At 41.7% G+C, this 15,231-nt stretch overlaps 1 protein-coding gene across 2 annotated transcripts in view; it reads left to right on the top strand.

Annotated features, from left to right (window-relative positions):
- PLXNA4 (plexin A4) overlaps positions 1-15,231 on the top strand; it is a 910,299-nt gene that overhangs the window by 709,992 nt on the left and 185,076 nt on the right. For both annotated transcript variants that reach the window (XM_068276018.1, XM_068276019.1), the window contains 2 exons: positions 7,214-7,310; positions 8,487-8,677. In XM_068276018.1, the coding sequence (XP_068132119.1) occupies positions 7,214-7,310; positions 8,487-8,677 (288 nt within the window). The remainder of the gene's footprint in view (positions 1-7,213; positions 7,311-8,486; positions 8,678-15,231) is intronic.

Raw genomic sequence — 15,231 nt, 5'->3', positions numbered from 1 at the left:
ATCCCACCCAAATTCAACCTGTGTGTTATAGTCTCTGTGCTGAATTTCCTCCTGGAGGTTCTGCCTGAACATCTTGAACAGCTGTACCTCCTGAAAAGTGCCTTTTGTTACATGAATAATTTGCTAATATAAAGAGGCAGCTGGCGGCAGATTCCCTGTGTTAGCCTCAGTGAGCATTAAAGACAAGAATTCAGACTGTGAGCAGGTTACGTATGGCTCCCTTCTAAACCAACACGGCTATAAAGTCAGTTTTTTTCATCTCCCAGGCTTCACTGAATAGATAGAACTATGAGTAGTATTTTTAAAAGTGTCTTTGTCCTGCTTAAAGAGAACCCGAGGTGGGTTTGAAGAATATTATCTGCATACCGAGGCTGGATCTGCCTATACAGCCAAGCCTCTGTTGCTATCCCAAACCCCCCTAAGGTCCGCCTGCACTCTGCAATCCCTCATAAATCACAGCCACGCTGCTGACAAACAACTTGTCAGAGCTGGCTGTGTTTATCTCTATAGCGTCAGTCTGATGCTCTCCCCGCCTCCTGCAGAACTCCAGTCCCCGCCTGCATCCCTTCCCTCCCTGCTGATTGGAGGGAAGGGACAGGGGCAGGGAAAGGAGCTATGCAAGAGGCGGGGGAGCAGCTGAGACTGACACTACAGATGTAAACACAGCCTCACAGCATGGCTGTGATTTATGAGGGATTGCAGAGTGCAGGGGGACCTTAGTGGGGTTTGGGATAGCAACAGAGGCTGGACTGTATAGGCAGATACAGCCTCTGTATGCAGATAACATTCTTTAAACACACCTCGGGTTCTCTTTAACACAAACCTTTCCATTCAGGTAGATATTGAAGAATAAAACAATGCAGCAAGCTTTGCTAATTGTTACAGCATTCCGAATTGATGCTACATTATCGAGGGGACGATCATGCTATATAATTTCACTACAAGCCCAGTGATTTATGCAAACTTGATCTTTCAAAGAAATTTAGGGTTTCACTTTGCAAAGATCATTTTTGAACTGTTGTTTCACCCCCTGCACCCTTTTCACTATATCCATTACAACGAAATATGTTTCATTCCCATCTGTGACTCTTCTAAGAGCGCTTTGTAAATCAGATGAACTTAAAGTCCCTTCTCAACAGACAAACAGTAGATTCGCTCATTCCATTTCCCATATGAGAGGCAGTGCTACATAAAGCCTACATAAAGTACTTCAGAGTTACAGACAGGAGATTGTCTTGTGGGCACAGAGACTGTGTACTGCAGTGCTATGGTTTATAGCAGGATAACCTGCTCTAGGTCAGAAAATGCATTTCCTTGAAAAGGTGAGCCTTAAAGGGGAACTTTAACCCAGGATTGCACTTCATCCCAATCAGTAGCCGATACCCCCTTACCCACAAAAAATCTTTACCTTTTCTCGAATAGATCATCAGGGACATCCTGTTTGGCTGATATTGTGGTGAAACCCCTCCCACAGTGTGATATCAGGACCATGGCTCTGACAGTTTGCTGCCTGTGAACCTTGTTGCATTGTGGGAAATACCAGCTGTTTCCAACTGCCAAGAAAGCAGCATCTCCCTCTGTGCATTGAACTTTTAAAAACAAACAATCCGTAGAGATCATCTGACAGGACTAAAGATGTCACCGCTTGCGATACATTTAAAAAAGTAAATGAGGGTGAGGAAAGATAATTTTTAATTGAATATTGTAAAAATATAAGCAACATTATGTATTGTTATTTTCCTTACAGTTCCTGTTCAGGTTCTGTTTGAAATCTCAAATGATTCAATTTATGTGAACGTACAACAATGGCACTCCCAAAATTCCTGTTTTACACAGTCTGAACTGTACACACCAAGATCACCTGGTTCCTGGTTCACCTGGAATTATTTTATTTCCCAAAAGGTTTAGGTACCCCTTTTTTGTTGAATAATTACAGTTTGTCCTTTCTTAAAGCGGAACTGTAAATACAATTTAAGCACACTGTTTCACTTACCTGGGGCTTCTGCAAGCCCCCAGCAGTTGTCCTGTCCCACGCCGGTCCTGCCCGAGCCTCCATTCTCCCGCCGCCAGCTAGTTTCAGTTTCGCCGCCGGGCCACTGCGCCTGCGCGGCTCTGGCCACGCGTATCCTTTCTTTGTGTCCCCTGCTATTGCAGAGGGGAACGTGAAGAAAGGATGCACTTGGCAGGGCTGCGCTGGTGTCGACTTTGAAGTCTAGGAACGGAGCTGGCGGTGGGGAAACGGCGGCTCGGGCAGGACCGGCGCGCTACAGGGCGGCTGCTGGGGGCTTGCAGCCCCAGGTAAGTGGAACACTGTGCTTAAATTGTATTTACGGTTCCGCTCTAAATTAAAGCTTAGTCCTCACTGATAAGGAATTACAGTCATAAAACTTTTGCCTGAAAGAGAATGACTTTTGAGTGCAGGGTAGAGATAAAAAACGTCAATAGTATACTTGGGCTTAGATATTTTTCAGGCTGTGTAAAATATTGTATGATTGCTTTAAGACAACACAACGTTAAATCTTGTTGTTAATCGTAAAATAGAACCATCAGATATCTAGAAAAAAGGTCATTTTTAGGAACAGGAGGATTAATACAATTGCTTATAACATCAGTTTATGTTCATCTTAGCTTCACTCAAAGTTGGGCTCAGAGGGTACTTGAAGTTGTCATAGTCAATCTACTATATTAAACATTGAGATGAAAAAAATACGAACTATAAATACTTATACAGGTTAATTTATATATGGTTTATTAAAAGTATCAAGTAATGACTGAAAAGCATTTATAACCAATTTTGAAGTACTCCTAAGCAATAAGTATGCATTAAGGGTTAATTGAGGTGGTGTTATTAACAATAGGGGGGGGGGGGGGGGGGGTATTTGGCCAGCACAGTCAATAATAAAGGGTGCATGCTGTAATGTTGAGAAACACTGGTCTAAATGACAACAATCAGAAACCAGCTTTCTAGAGGCAATACAAAGTTCCATTGATTTTTTTTTTTTTTTGTAGGTTAATGCAAATGTTGTTTTTTTTTATCTATTATCTTTAACAAGTCTGTAGATATGAAAGAGGTGTTATGACTGTACTAGATGATTCATTTTAATAGTCTGCACATTTCTGCATAATTAAGTACAATTTAATTTGGTGCTGGACAGAAATAGTCACTAGCTGTTATAGTTCTATATTTCTTGTATGTTCCAAGTACAGAAAACACAGTTATTTTATGTTGTGTCTACGTTATTCTCCCTTATTTGCGGCTTTGGAACATCCTTTTGACATTTTACAAAAGATCTTTAAATAGCCTGTGTGTGTCTATTGGGTTGAAATGTTCACTTTCTCTGGGGCAGAAATGGCTTCATGGCTTTGCAGTGACTGAACGTAAAAACACTGCGGCAGATAATGGTAGCCCTCCGGCAAGACTAGTGTGTGTTCTCCTTGTCATTAGGCGTACATGAGTTCTTCTTGTTCCCGTATAGGCCAGTAATTGTATTAGGTATAATTTATTTTTAAGGCTTGCACTATAAAGCCAATACTTTCCAGATTTATCCACAAGGAAAGTATTTTGCCCTTTAAAAAAAAATACACAGAGTAAGAAAAGCACATTTATTATATTATCCCTCTAGCAAGATCAGAGTCATATTTTTCTAAAAAATGTGTGCTTAGCTTTTTTAGATGTGGAGGTGCAGTGCTAGAGAGGAGATATAATTTCTTTTTAGAATATCTCTATAACTACATTTCTAAATCTTCAATCTAATAAATGTTATCATGAGTCACTTTCTCTCCCTGATTTAACATACATGATTTCTCCTATTTGAGGAATCAGGTTTAAGAATTATTATTTTTTTTACTATAGGCCAATAATAGAAGTAGAAATGTAGTTATAAAGACAGTCTAAAATTCTTCATTGCCACATTTGTAAGTATTCCATTGGATAAATGTTATCCTAAGTCACTTCCTCTTCTTAATTCATCATACATGGCTTCTCCTAAATGAGGAATCGGGATTCATTCTCTTCTGCTTGTCTTGAGCAATGTTCTGTGTGCTGTCTATATCATTTGAAAATAGATACATAATTGTTAATGTCTATTTGGCCTTCTCGAATACAAGATGTGTAATTTTTTGTGTGTGTCTAATAAACATCTTTTGAAAAAAAAAAAAAAAGGGATTCAGGTTTAGGAACTGATCATGTTGAACGGAGAGAGTCTCAAGAATTGGGACTGTTTGCTTAATGAGATGATGGCCCTGACTTATATTTACTGACCATCAAAATGTAGCACCCTTGGAGGGAATATTTGAGAAGGCTATGAAACTTTTTTCAGTAGATTGTGGGAAATGAATGTCTTCTTCATTGTATTATCTCAGTGTATCTTTGTTTTGTTTTTTTCTTTCTTTGTTTTCTTTTTCCTTTTATTCAGCTCTTTCTTTGGTTTTTTCACCTTTGTTCATCTTCCTTAATGAGTAGGTGTGAGATTTGTGGTTCTTAAAAAAAGACAAAGATATATTTGTGAGAATTTATATGACTTTTAAAAGCCAAGTTTTACTTTTATTTTAAGGGTTTAATTATCCTTTGTTATTTGACTAAGTACTTCTTCATCATTTTGTCCCATTTTGGGAAGAAACTAATGTAATTTTATGGTCCCTATTGTATATCTGTGATGGGAAATGCTTACATTCTCTGTTGAATAAAACTTTTTGCACACCTGCTGAGGGCAACGTGGAGTTTTTTTGTGTGGTGTGTAATGATCTACTCTGCTGTCTGCACAGGCAGGCAGCTTTTTGACCTTTTTTCAGGTCTGCATGCTGCAGGTCCCTGGAAAGGAGACCTGTTTTCACTCTGCGAGTTTCTGACTTGCTGTTCTGGTGAGGGATTTGCATTCACTCATCTAGTTATTGATAGCTCTGCCTCTTTTGAAGGCTTGCAGTATAAATGCCATTCCCTCCCAGATTTCCCTGCTGGTCATAAAGGTTTGGTTCTGCTGGACTTACCTTGAGTTTCAGCTCCACTGCTGATTGTTTGCTAATATTGTTTTAGAGTAGTTATCCTTGGGAGTGCACTGCATTCCTTCTAGTGCAGTCAGATTGTTAATTATTTTTATGGCCTGATTGTGTCGTGTCTTATCTGTTGCGATTGCACTTTCTCCAACGGAAGCTGATAGTGAATCGCTCTGTTTGTTTGGATTGCATTCACCCTAGCGGTAGAGGCGGTGGATCTCCCTTGTCTGACTCTTGGGGCCATATGCAATTCACTTTTCACCTGAGTTTTCTCCTAGGAGATAATTTTTCATCTTCAATTTCAAACAACTTTTTAGCACTTTGCAATGGAAAAAGTACCAACAAGTAAGTCAAAAATTACTGTAAAAATTATTTTGAGTATTTGTTTGTTTGCTAGTGCCTTAAAAGGCATTTTATTTTAAGTTGTAAAAATATCACCTTGGAGAAAACTCAGGTGAAAAAGTGAATTGCATATGGCCCTTGGAGTATAACCTTAGCTGCGGTTGCTACTGTTTACTCCCTCTGTTTGTCTTGTCTAGCACGAACGCTTGTTGTTGTCTGGGGTGAGGCAACCGATTAGCAAGCATTCGCAGTATTTGTCTGTCGTCATTTTCTGTGTTCAATAGTTAGCTAGGGTTGGTACGCTTTGTCGCGGTTGCGCGTAATGTGTGGCGACCGTGCCTTGAACGCGTTTTGTCGCTATTGCGTTTAACATGTGGTGACCGAGTTTAGGTAGCCCTGTCAGTTCCTTCATGTTGGATTGCAGTTGGTTAATTGGTTCTGTCTTTATTCATTCTATGATCTGTCTTTACTCAGTCTTGTGTCTCTATTAGCAATCGCCATTCTTGCGATTGCTTTCTCACTTTGGTCTTCGCTGTTGTATGTCAACTGTCGCCGGGTGGCTACTAGATTGGTGGACCTACATACATTCTGTCTCTGTGCTCACTCTCTCTCGAGAGGCTATCTTGCCCTGTATTGCTTTACTTCGTACAATCTCCATCTGGCATCTGTGGCTGTGCAGAGGGTTTATTCCTCTGCACTCCACAGCTCCATTTGCCAGTTGGAAATTCCTCTCTACAGGTGCATTTGCACCAGAGCTGGGTTCCCTTATCTAAACGCTTGTGGAGGGTTACCGCAGTGTCTGCGCACATGTTGTGCGCTGACCACGGAGATAATTCCACATTCGTTACATGGTGTTTGTACAGTATATGGTAGTGTTGCTGTTCAAATCCAAGTGTCCTTATTTGGAAACCCAGACATTGCCATGCATAGCAGTTCATAACCATTATTAGCAGAGAAAGTCAAGGAGTTGTTTTCTACTACGTGCTTCACAAGACTCTTATGCTTCTAGCTTGGAAGGAGGAAACATCAGAGTCACAACTCTGTGACTCTCTCTGCTTGAAATAGTGCTGAACTGCTGGGCATGTCATTAAAGCAGTATAAAACCCTGACATAATATTCAATAAAAACATGTTTTCCTAATTTTTATATTCCATACGGTTATCATATTTGCTTTTGTGAATAAATATTATTATTCATTCAGAAATTATACGTTCCCAAAGTACACTTTTTTTCCTCTGAGAGCTGACTTTGCATTTTATTTATAACTGCTTTATTCATGTTCTAACATAAGCAAAAATGCTTTCTGGTTGTCTGGCTTTGTTCAGCAGAGCCTGCAGTGTCAGAGAAGTGTTTATTTACATTCCTCACTTGATACAATTAAATATAAGATACCATTATCTGCACTTCGGATGCAGGGACATTCTAAGTCATGTGTGTAACCCTTTGAATGCTGTTCTAGTAAAAAAAAATGCTGTTTGTATATAATATGCTGTAAATAATCTATTAGAGCAAAGAAGAAATGCTGGGTTTCATTCCGCTTGAAGGTAAACCTAGGTTTGAACAACAACACTAGTTCATAGTTTTGTTATGAAGTTGTATTTGGGGGGAAACATTTCATTGAATCCCATTTATCTTTCACTAGCATTAATACACATTTTAATGTTTTTCCATCATTTGCTGAATAAAACTCTACTTTAGAGTTGGCATACATTTTGCAAGTTGCACCAGCTCACAGATCTAAAGGAGGTTGCAAATTTGGCACAATTTTCATAATTATCAGAAGTTTTATGAGAAAATGGTACTCTTAAGAGTCTTAATGAAAGGAGCATTGGTTCTCAAGAACTTCTTAACTTCAAATATTATTTTTTTTCCTCCTTAGTATAACTATGAAGGAATGGAGATTGACAGCCTGCCAGTGGATCTGACTGTGGTATGGAATGGGGATTTTAGCATTGACAATCCAGCTCTGAACAAAGGTAAAGTGGAACTTCACATTGGACTACATAGTAGTTTCTATGGCAACATCACTTATCTGTTTCTAAGTATCCTAAGCCTAGCCCTTTCAGTACTCATTTTGTATAATTCTCATTGAAATGTAATCATTCTACAGTTACAGATTTCCATATCACTTATTTAGGGTGACTAGTCTTTGCTCAACAAAATAAAACTTCTTTTCTGCTAAAATGTTTTTGACTGGATATACTGCCCTGCTTTGATGTTGAAGGGGTGCTTTTGAATCACAAGTTCTGTTTGAGTAAACACATGACACAGAATGCAGGCCTGTGTAAATTGATGGCTTTTGGGATTTCAATAGGGACATTTTGGGATTACCTGAGCAGCTCTGGGGAACTAGACAGAGCCAGGTACGAGCACAGCCCTGTGCCTCTGATGTGTGCTAGTAAAGAAGGAAGTTGGGACTTTGCAGAAGGCTTCAGATCCCCCTTCATTATAGATGTCGGCTCTCCTCATTATTATCTGTATTCACTGACTCCTGTAAGAGCTTATTTCCACTAGGACATGCGGCTATTTCTGAATTTGGCTGGACCTCCCATTTTGGCCACAACTCTAAGCCGTGCCATGCACGACTATAGTGATTAAGCTCCAAAAAAAGTCCTCTGTTTTCCCCTGTGGTATGGATTGATATGCTCCTAAATATGTGAAAGCATCTCTTCATGCCTTAGTTTCAGGGGCATAAAGAGATAGTTTGCATATTCACATATTCAGGAGTGATGCATCATGGAAAGCCACAGTTGCTCACTTAAAGCTGTATTATCATAAATACCTCATATTTAGCTTTGATTTTGATAATGGGCTTTTTGGTCTCCTCTAGCCCTTTATACCCTCCAGGTGGTTCTGGGTCACCAAGAGCTGTTAAGGTATTCCTTAATTGTTGATAAAGTGATATTAGCACAGAGATACACAGCTTGCTGTAACCTGAAAGTGCCTCTGATGACAGATGTGATCAGGCCTGGTTTACCTTGCATTCTCTATCCTGTTTTTGTTACTAGATATGTTTTAAGGCACAGCTTCATCTTAATGCTTTCCTATCCTCCTACTTTTAATAAGATTTTTTAGGGAGAGTGTTTTTTTTATCTCTCTCTTAAGAATAAATATCAAAGTAGAGCTTATTGTACTTTGACTTCTCTTCACAGTGCATCTATACAAATGTGGTGCCAAGAGACCAAGCTGTGGCCTGTGCCTGAAGGCAGATTCAGATTTTGAATGTGGATGGTGTGTTGGAGAAGGCAGGTGTACACTGAAGCAGCATTGCTTGACTTCTGAAAGCACTTGGCTTGAGCTATCAGGAACCCACGCCAAGTGTTCAAATCCCAGAATAACACAGGTATGTGGAAAGCACTAATTCAACACTATTTTTCAAATGGGATTTAACCACCAAGTCCGAAAATTAAGTACATGTAAATAAAATTGTTTAGCTTTCATTATACATGCCTCACTTTCAGTGCTTGTGTAACCAACAACATAAGTAATACATGTATATAGCTAGTTATGCATTTTACATAATGTGCTACATAAACTGTGTAAATGCTGGTAAACCTAATGTGCACTGTCTGCAGAAGTTAAAGGGAACCCAAGGTGAGAGTGATACGGAGGCTGCCTTATGTATTTCTTTTTAAACAATGCAAATAGCCTAACTGTCTCCTGATCCTGTGTCTCCAATGCTTTTAGCCATAAAACCTGAACAAGCATGCAGATCAGGTGCTCTGACTGGATTAGCCACATGCTTGTTTTAGGGTTGTGACTTAGACATTAATGATGCCAGAAGTCCATCAGCACCACCAGGCAACTGGTATTTTTTTTTTTAAAGAAATAAATATTTCAGTCTCCAAATTGCTCTCACATGTGAATATGCCTCAATGATACACTACATAAAATACAATCTAGAAATGGTTAAAAAACATGACACATGACAACATGATATATAGGCCCACCCATGTTTTTTGTTTTATAGAATCTGGTCCATATTTTCTTGCATGCATACATGAATCATTTGCTAACTTTTAAGAATCAAAAAGGTCACTAGTGTCAGTCTTATTTTTGTGCTTTTTTTTGAGTGATGAGCGATTGTTTCCGCACTCTTGTGAGGTGGGTACAATTGCATGATTAGGCGAATGATGCTTTGTGACATGTGGCAATAATGGCCATAACAGCAGATCAGATCTTTAAGATCCCCGAAGACTCCCACGCAAAGTGGTGAGATCATTTAAACTCTCGTTTGCGCCCGTCGTGTGTCATTGCACTTTCCCATGGGCAGTGAGATGGATCAGGAAACCTCGTTCGTCGGGAGGTGTCCCTGTGAGGTTTAGGAAGTCTGTGAAATCTGTTTAGTAACCTCTCCAAGTAAAATTCTGGGCAAATGCAAGAAATGGGAGGAGAGGAAAATATACTGGTAATGGGTTGATGTGGTTTACTGATGGCTGTACTAAGAGTGAAAATTAGAGACTTGGAATGATGAAAAGTAGTTTCTTATGATGACAAGCTAGTGTGCTTGACATCTTGTTATAATCCATTGTATTTATTCTCATGTAAAAGCAGCTCTGTAGATTTTTCTAGTAGATGTCTACTGGGATATTTCATACATTGAGTTTCTATACTGTAATTCACTTCTCAATTAAAGAACAGGCTTGTGCATTTACACTGCAATTTTTTCCATTTCTTGTAATAATTGTAATTTATTCGTATGTAGCATTGACATTGCCTGATCAATATGGCCACATTCTGTGAGTGACTATAGCGCTTGTAAGAAAATATCTATAGTTAAAAACAAAAGAAAATTACACCAATTTGCATTGCAAGCGCAAGATAATTTGCTGCTGTTTATAATCTCTGTTGTAGACCTGCCTTGTTTAAGTGCAGTTACACTGCATTCCAAAAGCATCTCGTAGAACAATTCTTGGGAGCTAGATGTGATGAAAATAAGCAGTATGTCAACAAAAATACACATACATTTTAAGCTGCATTTGGCTCAACAGAAGTTTAAGGAGTATTGTCTTGCTTGCTTTTTAAAACACATATGGGCCCATTTGCAATTTACTTTTGCTCCTAAGATTTCTCCTAGGTGATATTTTCACACCTTATCAATAAAATGCCTTTTAAGCCACCCACAAGCAAGAAAATACTTTTTATTTTATTTTTTTACAGTAATTTTTCATCTACTTTTTGGTACCTTTTCAATTGCAGAGTGCTGAAAAGGTATTTAAAAAAAATATCTCCTAGGAGAAGACTAAGAGGCACTTAAGTCATGGAAAAAAAATGAGTTTTACTCACCTGGTTCTTCCCTCAGCCCCCTGCAGCTGATCGGTGCCCTCGCCGCGTCTCTCTGATCCTCCCGTCCTGGCCAGCGACCACTTCCGGTTTAGCCGTCAGGACCCAACAGGCACGGGAGCGCGAGTGATTCTTCGCGTTCCCAGCCAAAATATTGCCCCCTATGCTGCTATAGGCCGCAATAGCAGCATAGGGGGCGATATTTTGGCTGGGAACGCGAAGGATCATTCGCGTTCCCGTGCCTGTCGGGTCATGACGGCGAAACGGAAGTGGTCGCCGCCGGGGACGGGAGGATCAGAGAGACACGCGAGGGGCACCGATCGGCTGCAGGGGGCTGAGGGAAGCCCCAGGTAAGTAAAACTAATTTTTTTCATGACGTAAGGTTCACTTTAAGAGAAAAAGTGAATTGAATAAGGGCCACAGGCTCCTATTTTTAAATGTTCTCATTAATTTTCTCCCAGGAGATAATTTTTTATTTTATCTATAAAATAACTTTTCAGCACCTAGTAGTTGACACAGTTCTTAAAGGTAGATTAACAAGTAATATCAAAATTATTTTGCATTTTCTTTTTTGCTTGTTGAGGTCTTAAAGGTATTTAATTGGTTAGTTGTGGAAAGCTCTCCTGTGAGAAAATCCAAGAGAAAAGTTCATGAATTATAACTATAGATGCTTCCACTTTGGCATGCTAGTCATGTTGGCTGGAACAAAACAGCACAACAGTTCAATCAATACTATGCTGGTCCTGACTCCCTTCAGCTCTAGGGGGAGGGTGCATGAGAGAGTAGGGCTCAAAAAGCAACCAATTACTCATGCTAACAAACACTAGACTTTCCAGCACAAGCAGTTTAAAATGGCATTGACTGAGTGCTGGCTCTTAGCTTTAGTCTTATTTTGGCAGTGAGGTGATGGATAAGGTCGTGGTAATTGGCTTCACATTGCTGTCAATATTGTAGAAGAGGATTGGTGATCAGCATTCACATTGTTAGGTGCTAAACCCGTAGAGCAGTTGCTGACCAACTTCACGGGCATGGAGGGCCATTTTTTTTTTCAGACCCCATTGTAGAGGGCCGAAGGTTCTTGGTAGAGCCCCCCCCTCCCCCCCCCCCTCCCCCCAAAAAAAATTGCAATTAAAGGACAATTTGATTGGCAGCACTTTCCACTTTCCACAAAATGCAATTCAAGATTTCGGTGAAGTTGTGTGGCGCGCGCAGTGCGGCGAAAAACGCGAGGGTTCCGTTGTGCGTATAGCGGCACGCAGCGCGCCGCGTCGAAAGATGGGGTGTGGCCATGGACCAGAATGTGGGTGTGGCCACGGGTGGAGAAAAATTTACATGAACTTAGCAATGTGGGACATTAGATTAGGACAGTGGTGGTGAACCTTTTGGAGGCCGAGTGCCCAAATTGCAACCCAAAAGTCACTTTATCGCAAAGTGGCAACAGCAATTTAAAACTACATACAAACGTTTTAGCTCAATACATGAACAGTTGAAAATAAACTGTGAAGATAAACAATTTCATCCATCCTACTCCTGAAAAATGTATTCTTTTTTTTACAACCTCCCAGTTTTATTTTCCGTTTTAAAAAGCTAAAAAAGTAGGTTTAATGCTATTGTCTCATATGATGATGATTCAGCTTTTCCCATAGTCTCGCAGTAAGCAATCATGTAAGATCCAACAAGACAAATTCAGCAATCATGAGGCCCCCAACAAATCATGAGGCCCCCAACAAGACACATCCAGCAATCATGATGCCCACACAAGACAAATTTAGCAATCATGAGGCCCCCAACAAATCATGAGGCTCCCAACAAGACACATTCAGCAATCTTGAGGCCCCCAACAAGACAAATTCAGCAATCATGATGCCCCCAACAAATTATGAGGCCCCCAACAAGACAAATTCAGCAATCGTGATGCCCTCAACAAATCATGAGGCCCCCAACAAGGCAAATTCAGCAATCATGAGGCCCCAACACAACAAATTCAGCAGTCATGAGGCACATAAATAGACACCTCTCACCAGGCTTCTAAATTCTCCTCTACCGGCTGCTGTGCCTGGCTGGCCTGGCTATACTGTTTTTGGCCGGATTGGGGATGATGTGTGGGCTGAAAGGCCTTGCGGTGATGCTGTGGCCTGGCTGGCGGTGATGCCGTGGTGTGGCCGGATGAGGTAGTGACAGGTGCCCCCCAGTTGAGGTAGTGACAGGTGCCTCCCCAGTTAGTGACAGGTGTCCCCCCAGATGAGGTAGTGACAGGTGCCCCCCCAGTTAGATAGTGACAGGTGTCCTTCCCCCCAGCTGAGGTAGTGACAGGTGCCCTCTCCAGTTAGATAATGACAGGTGTCCCCCCCCCCCCCAGCTGAGGTAGTAACAGGTGCCCCCCCCAGGTTAGATAGTGACAGGTGCCCCCCCAGGTTAGATAGTGACAGGCACCCCCAGGTTAGATAGTGACAGGTGCCCCCCCAGGTTAGATAGTGACAGGTGCCCCCCCCAGGTTAGATAGTGACAGGGGTCCCTCCCCCCCAGCTGAGGTAGTGACAGGTGCCCCCCCCCCAGGTTCGATAGTGACAGGTGCCCCCCCAGGTTAGATAGTGACAGGCACCCCCCCCCCAGTTAGACAGTGACAGGCACCCCCAGGTTAGATAGTGACAGGTGCCCCCCAGGTTAGATAGTGACAGGTGCCCCCCAGGTTAGATAGTGACAGGTGCCCCCCAAGGTTAGATAGTGACAGGTGCCCCCCCTCCAGGTTAGATAGTGACAGGTGCCCCCCCAGGTTAGATAGTGACAGGCGCCCCCCCCCCAGGTTAGATAGTGACAGGTGCCCCCCCAGGTTAGATAGTGACAGGTGCCCCCCAGTTAGACAGTGACAGGCACCCCCCCAGGTTAGATAGTGACAGGCGCCCCCCCAGTTAGACAGGGACAGGTGCCCCCAGGTTAGATAGTGACAGGTGTCCAGAGCCTCCAACCATCCAAACCCCCGTTACCTGTGCCGTGCGCTGCCCTGCCACCAATGCCTTCTCCTGTATCCCCGCTGGGCTGCCGCTGCCTGCCTCACAGCTCAGACCTCACAGATCGCGGTGAAGCAAGGAGAGCGCGCATAGCATGCGGAAGTGACTAATGATGTCACTTCCGCATGTGACGTAATCCGTGTATGTGGGTACCGTGCACACTCTCCTTGCTTCAGTCGCCGCGATCTGTGAGGTCTGAGCAGTGAGCTGTGAGGCAGCGGGGACACAGGAGAGGCCACACGAGAGAGCAGGCATGGCGCCCATAGCGCACGCCATGCCTGCATCTCGGGGAGACGAGCGGGCCGCAACAGGAGGCCTGGCGGGCCGGACGCGGCCCGCGGGCCGCCAGTTGGACAGCGCTGCTGTAGAGGAACCAAAATGTAGCTATCAGAAATTAGGATTAGGAATTGTTTAAGGACAGGTTAGCGTTATGGGGAAATAGGAGGATCATTGTTAGGTTAGGTTTATCAATTAGGATGTGGCTATTTTTATGTGTTAGATGAATGTACCCGGTAAGAATAGCTATTGATTAGGTTTACAGAATGATTTTCACAGGGTATCAAATAGTTAACAGAGCTGCAGTAGATAGGAGATGGAGCACCAATCATCCCTGCTTTTAGGGTTTATAAGTTGATAAACAATACAGGTGTACCAGACAAAGTACCTTTTTTGGTCTCAGAGGAAGCAGTAATACCGCAAAATAGCTGTAAAGCTGGCATCTCTAACCTTAGTTTGTTCGGGATGTTTGTAGTTTTTATCCACTAATAAACCCTAAACGCAAGGATTGGTGCTCCGTCTCCTATCTACCACAACTCTATATACACCTCTATATAAGAGCACATCCGTAGGGAGTGGTATGCAGCAACTAAAGGCGAAGCATTTAGTGCTGACCATCTAGATCTCACTACAGGTATTAGAAGTTACTTGGTTAGGTTTAGACAGTTGGTAGGGTTAGGCATTTCAGTACTTTAGTAATAGGTGATAAACCAAATCAAATCTTATACCTAAGTGTTCAGACTAGTAATGCACAGTCTGAGAATCGCCTCCAACAAATTTCCAATTCTCTTGAAGCTAAAACGGAAGCTGGACAGAAAATAAGAAGAAAAATATGCTTTCTTTTTTCCAGTTACTTTCATTTATATAATTATCACAGCTACTTTATGATGTTATATTTATATTTAAATGTTTGGTTTTTTTTGCTAGTTATGATTTTCTAATAATAATAATACTTAGCCCTCCCAATCTTCCAGTTTTACTGCATCTGTGATTGTGTGTTAAGGATAGGATAAAATGTTAGTATTCCAAGGTTTTCTACAGAGATGTTAGGACGTGAATTGTACATCTAGTGTCAGAAGTTCAAATGGTTTCCCACAATCCAATAGTTCTGTGCAGACACCTCAATTTGATACTTCCTCTGACTCAGCCAGAGGCCTCAGAATCTCTACAGCACAAAGAGGTAACAAAATTCAATAAAGTCTGCAAATTCTTATAATGCATAGAGTTACCCGGTGCATAAAGGCAGTAGTGCATGTAAATTGTTGCATGCGCACGAGTACATGAGTAGGTAAGGAGTGTAATGTACTCCTTTTCTATTTTGTCAGTAAAT

The sequence above is a fragment of the Hyperolius riggenbachi genome, chromosome 3 (genome assembly GCF_040937935.1).
Source record: "Hyperolius riggenbachi isolate aHypRig1 chromosome 3, aHypRig1.pri, whole genome shotgun sequence".
Taxonomy (NCBI): Eukaryota; Metazoa; Chordata; class Amphibia; order Anura; family Hyperoliidae; genus Hyperolius; species Hyperolius riggenbachi.
The sequence above is the reverse complement of the archived record's forward strand: the minus strand, read 5'-3'. Positions and strand labels throughout refer to the sequence as shown.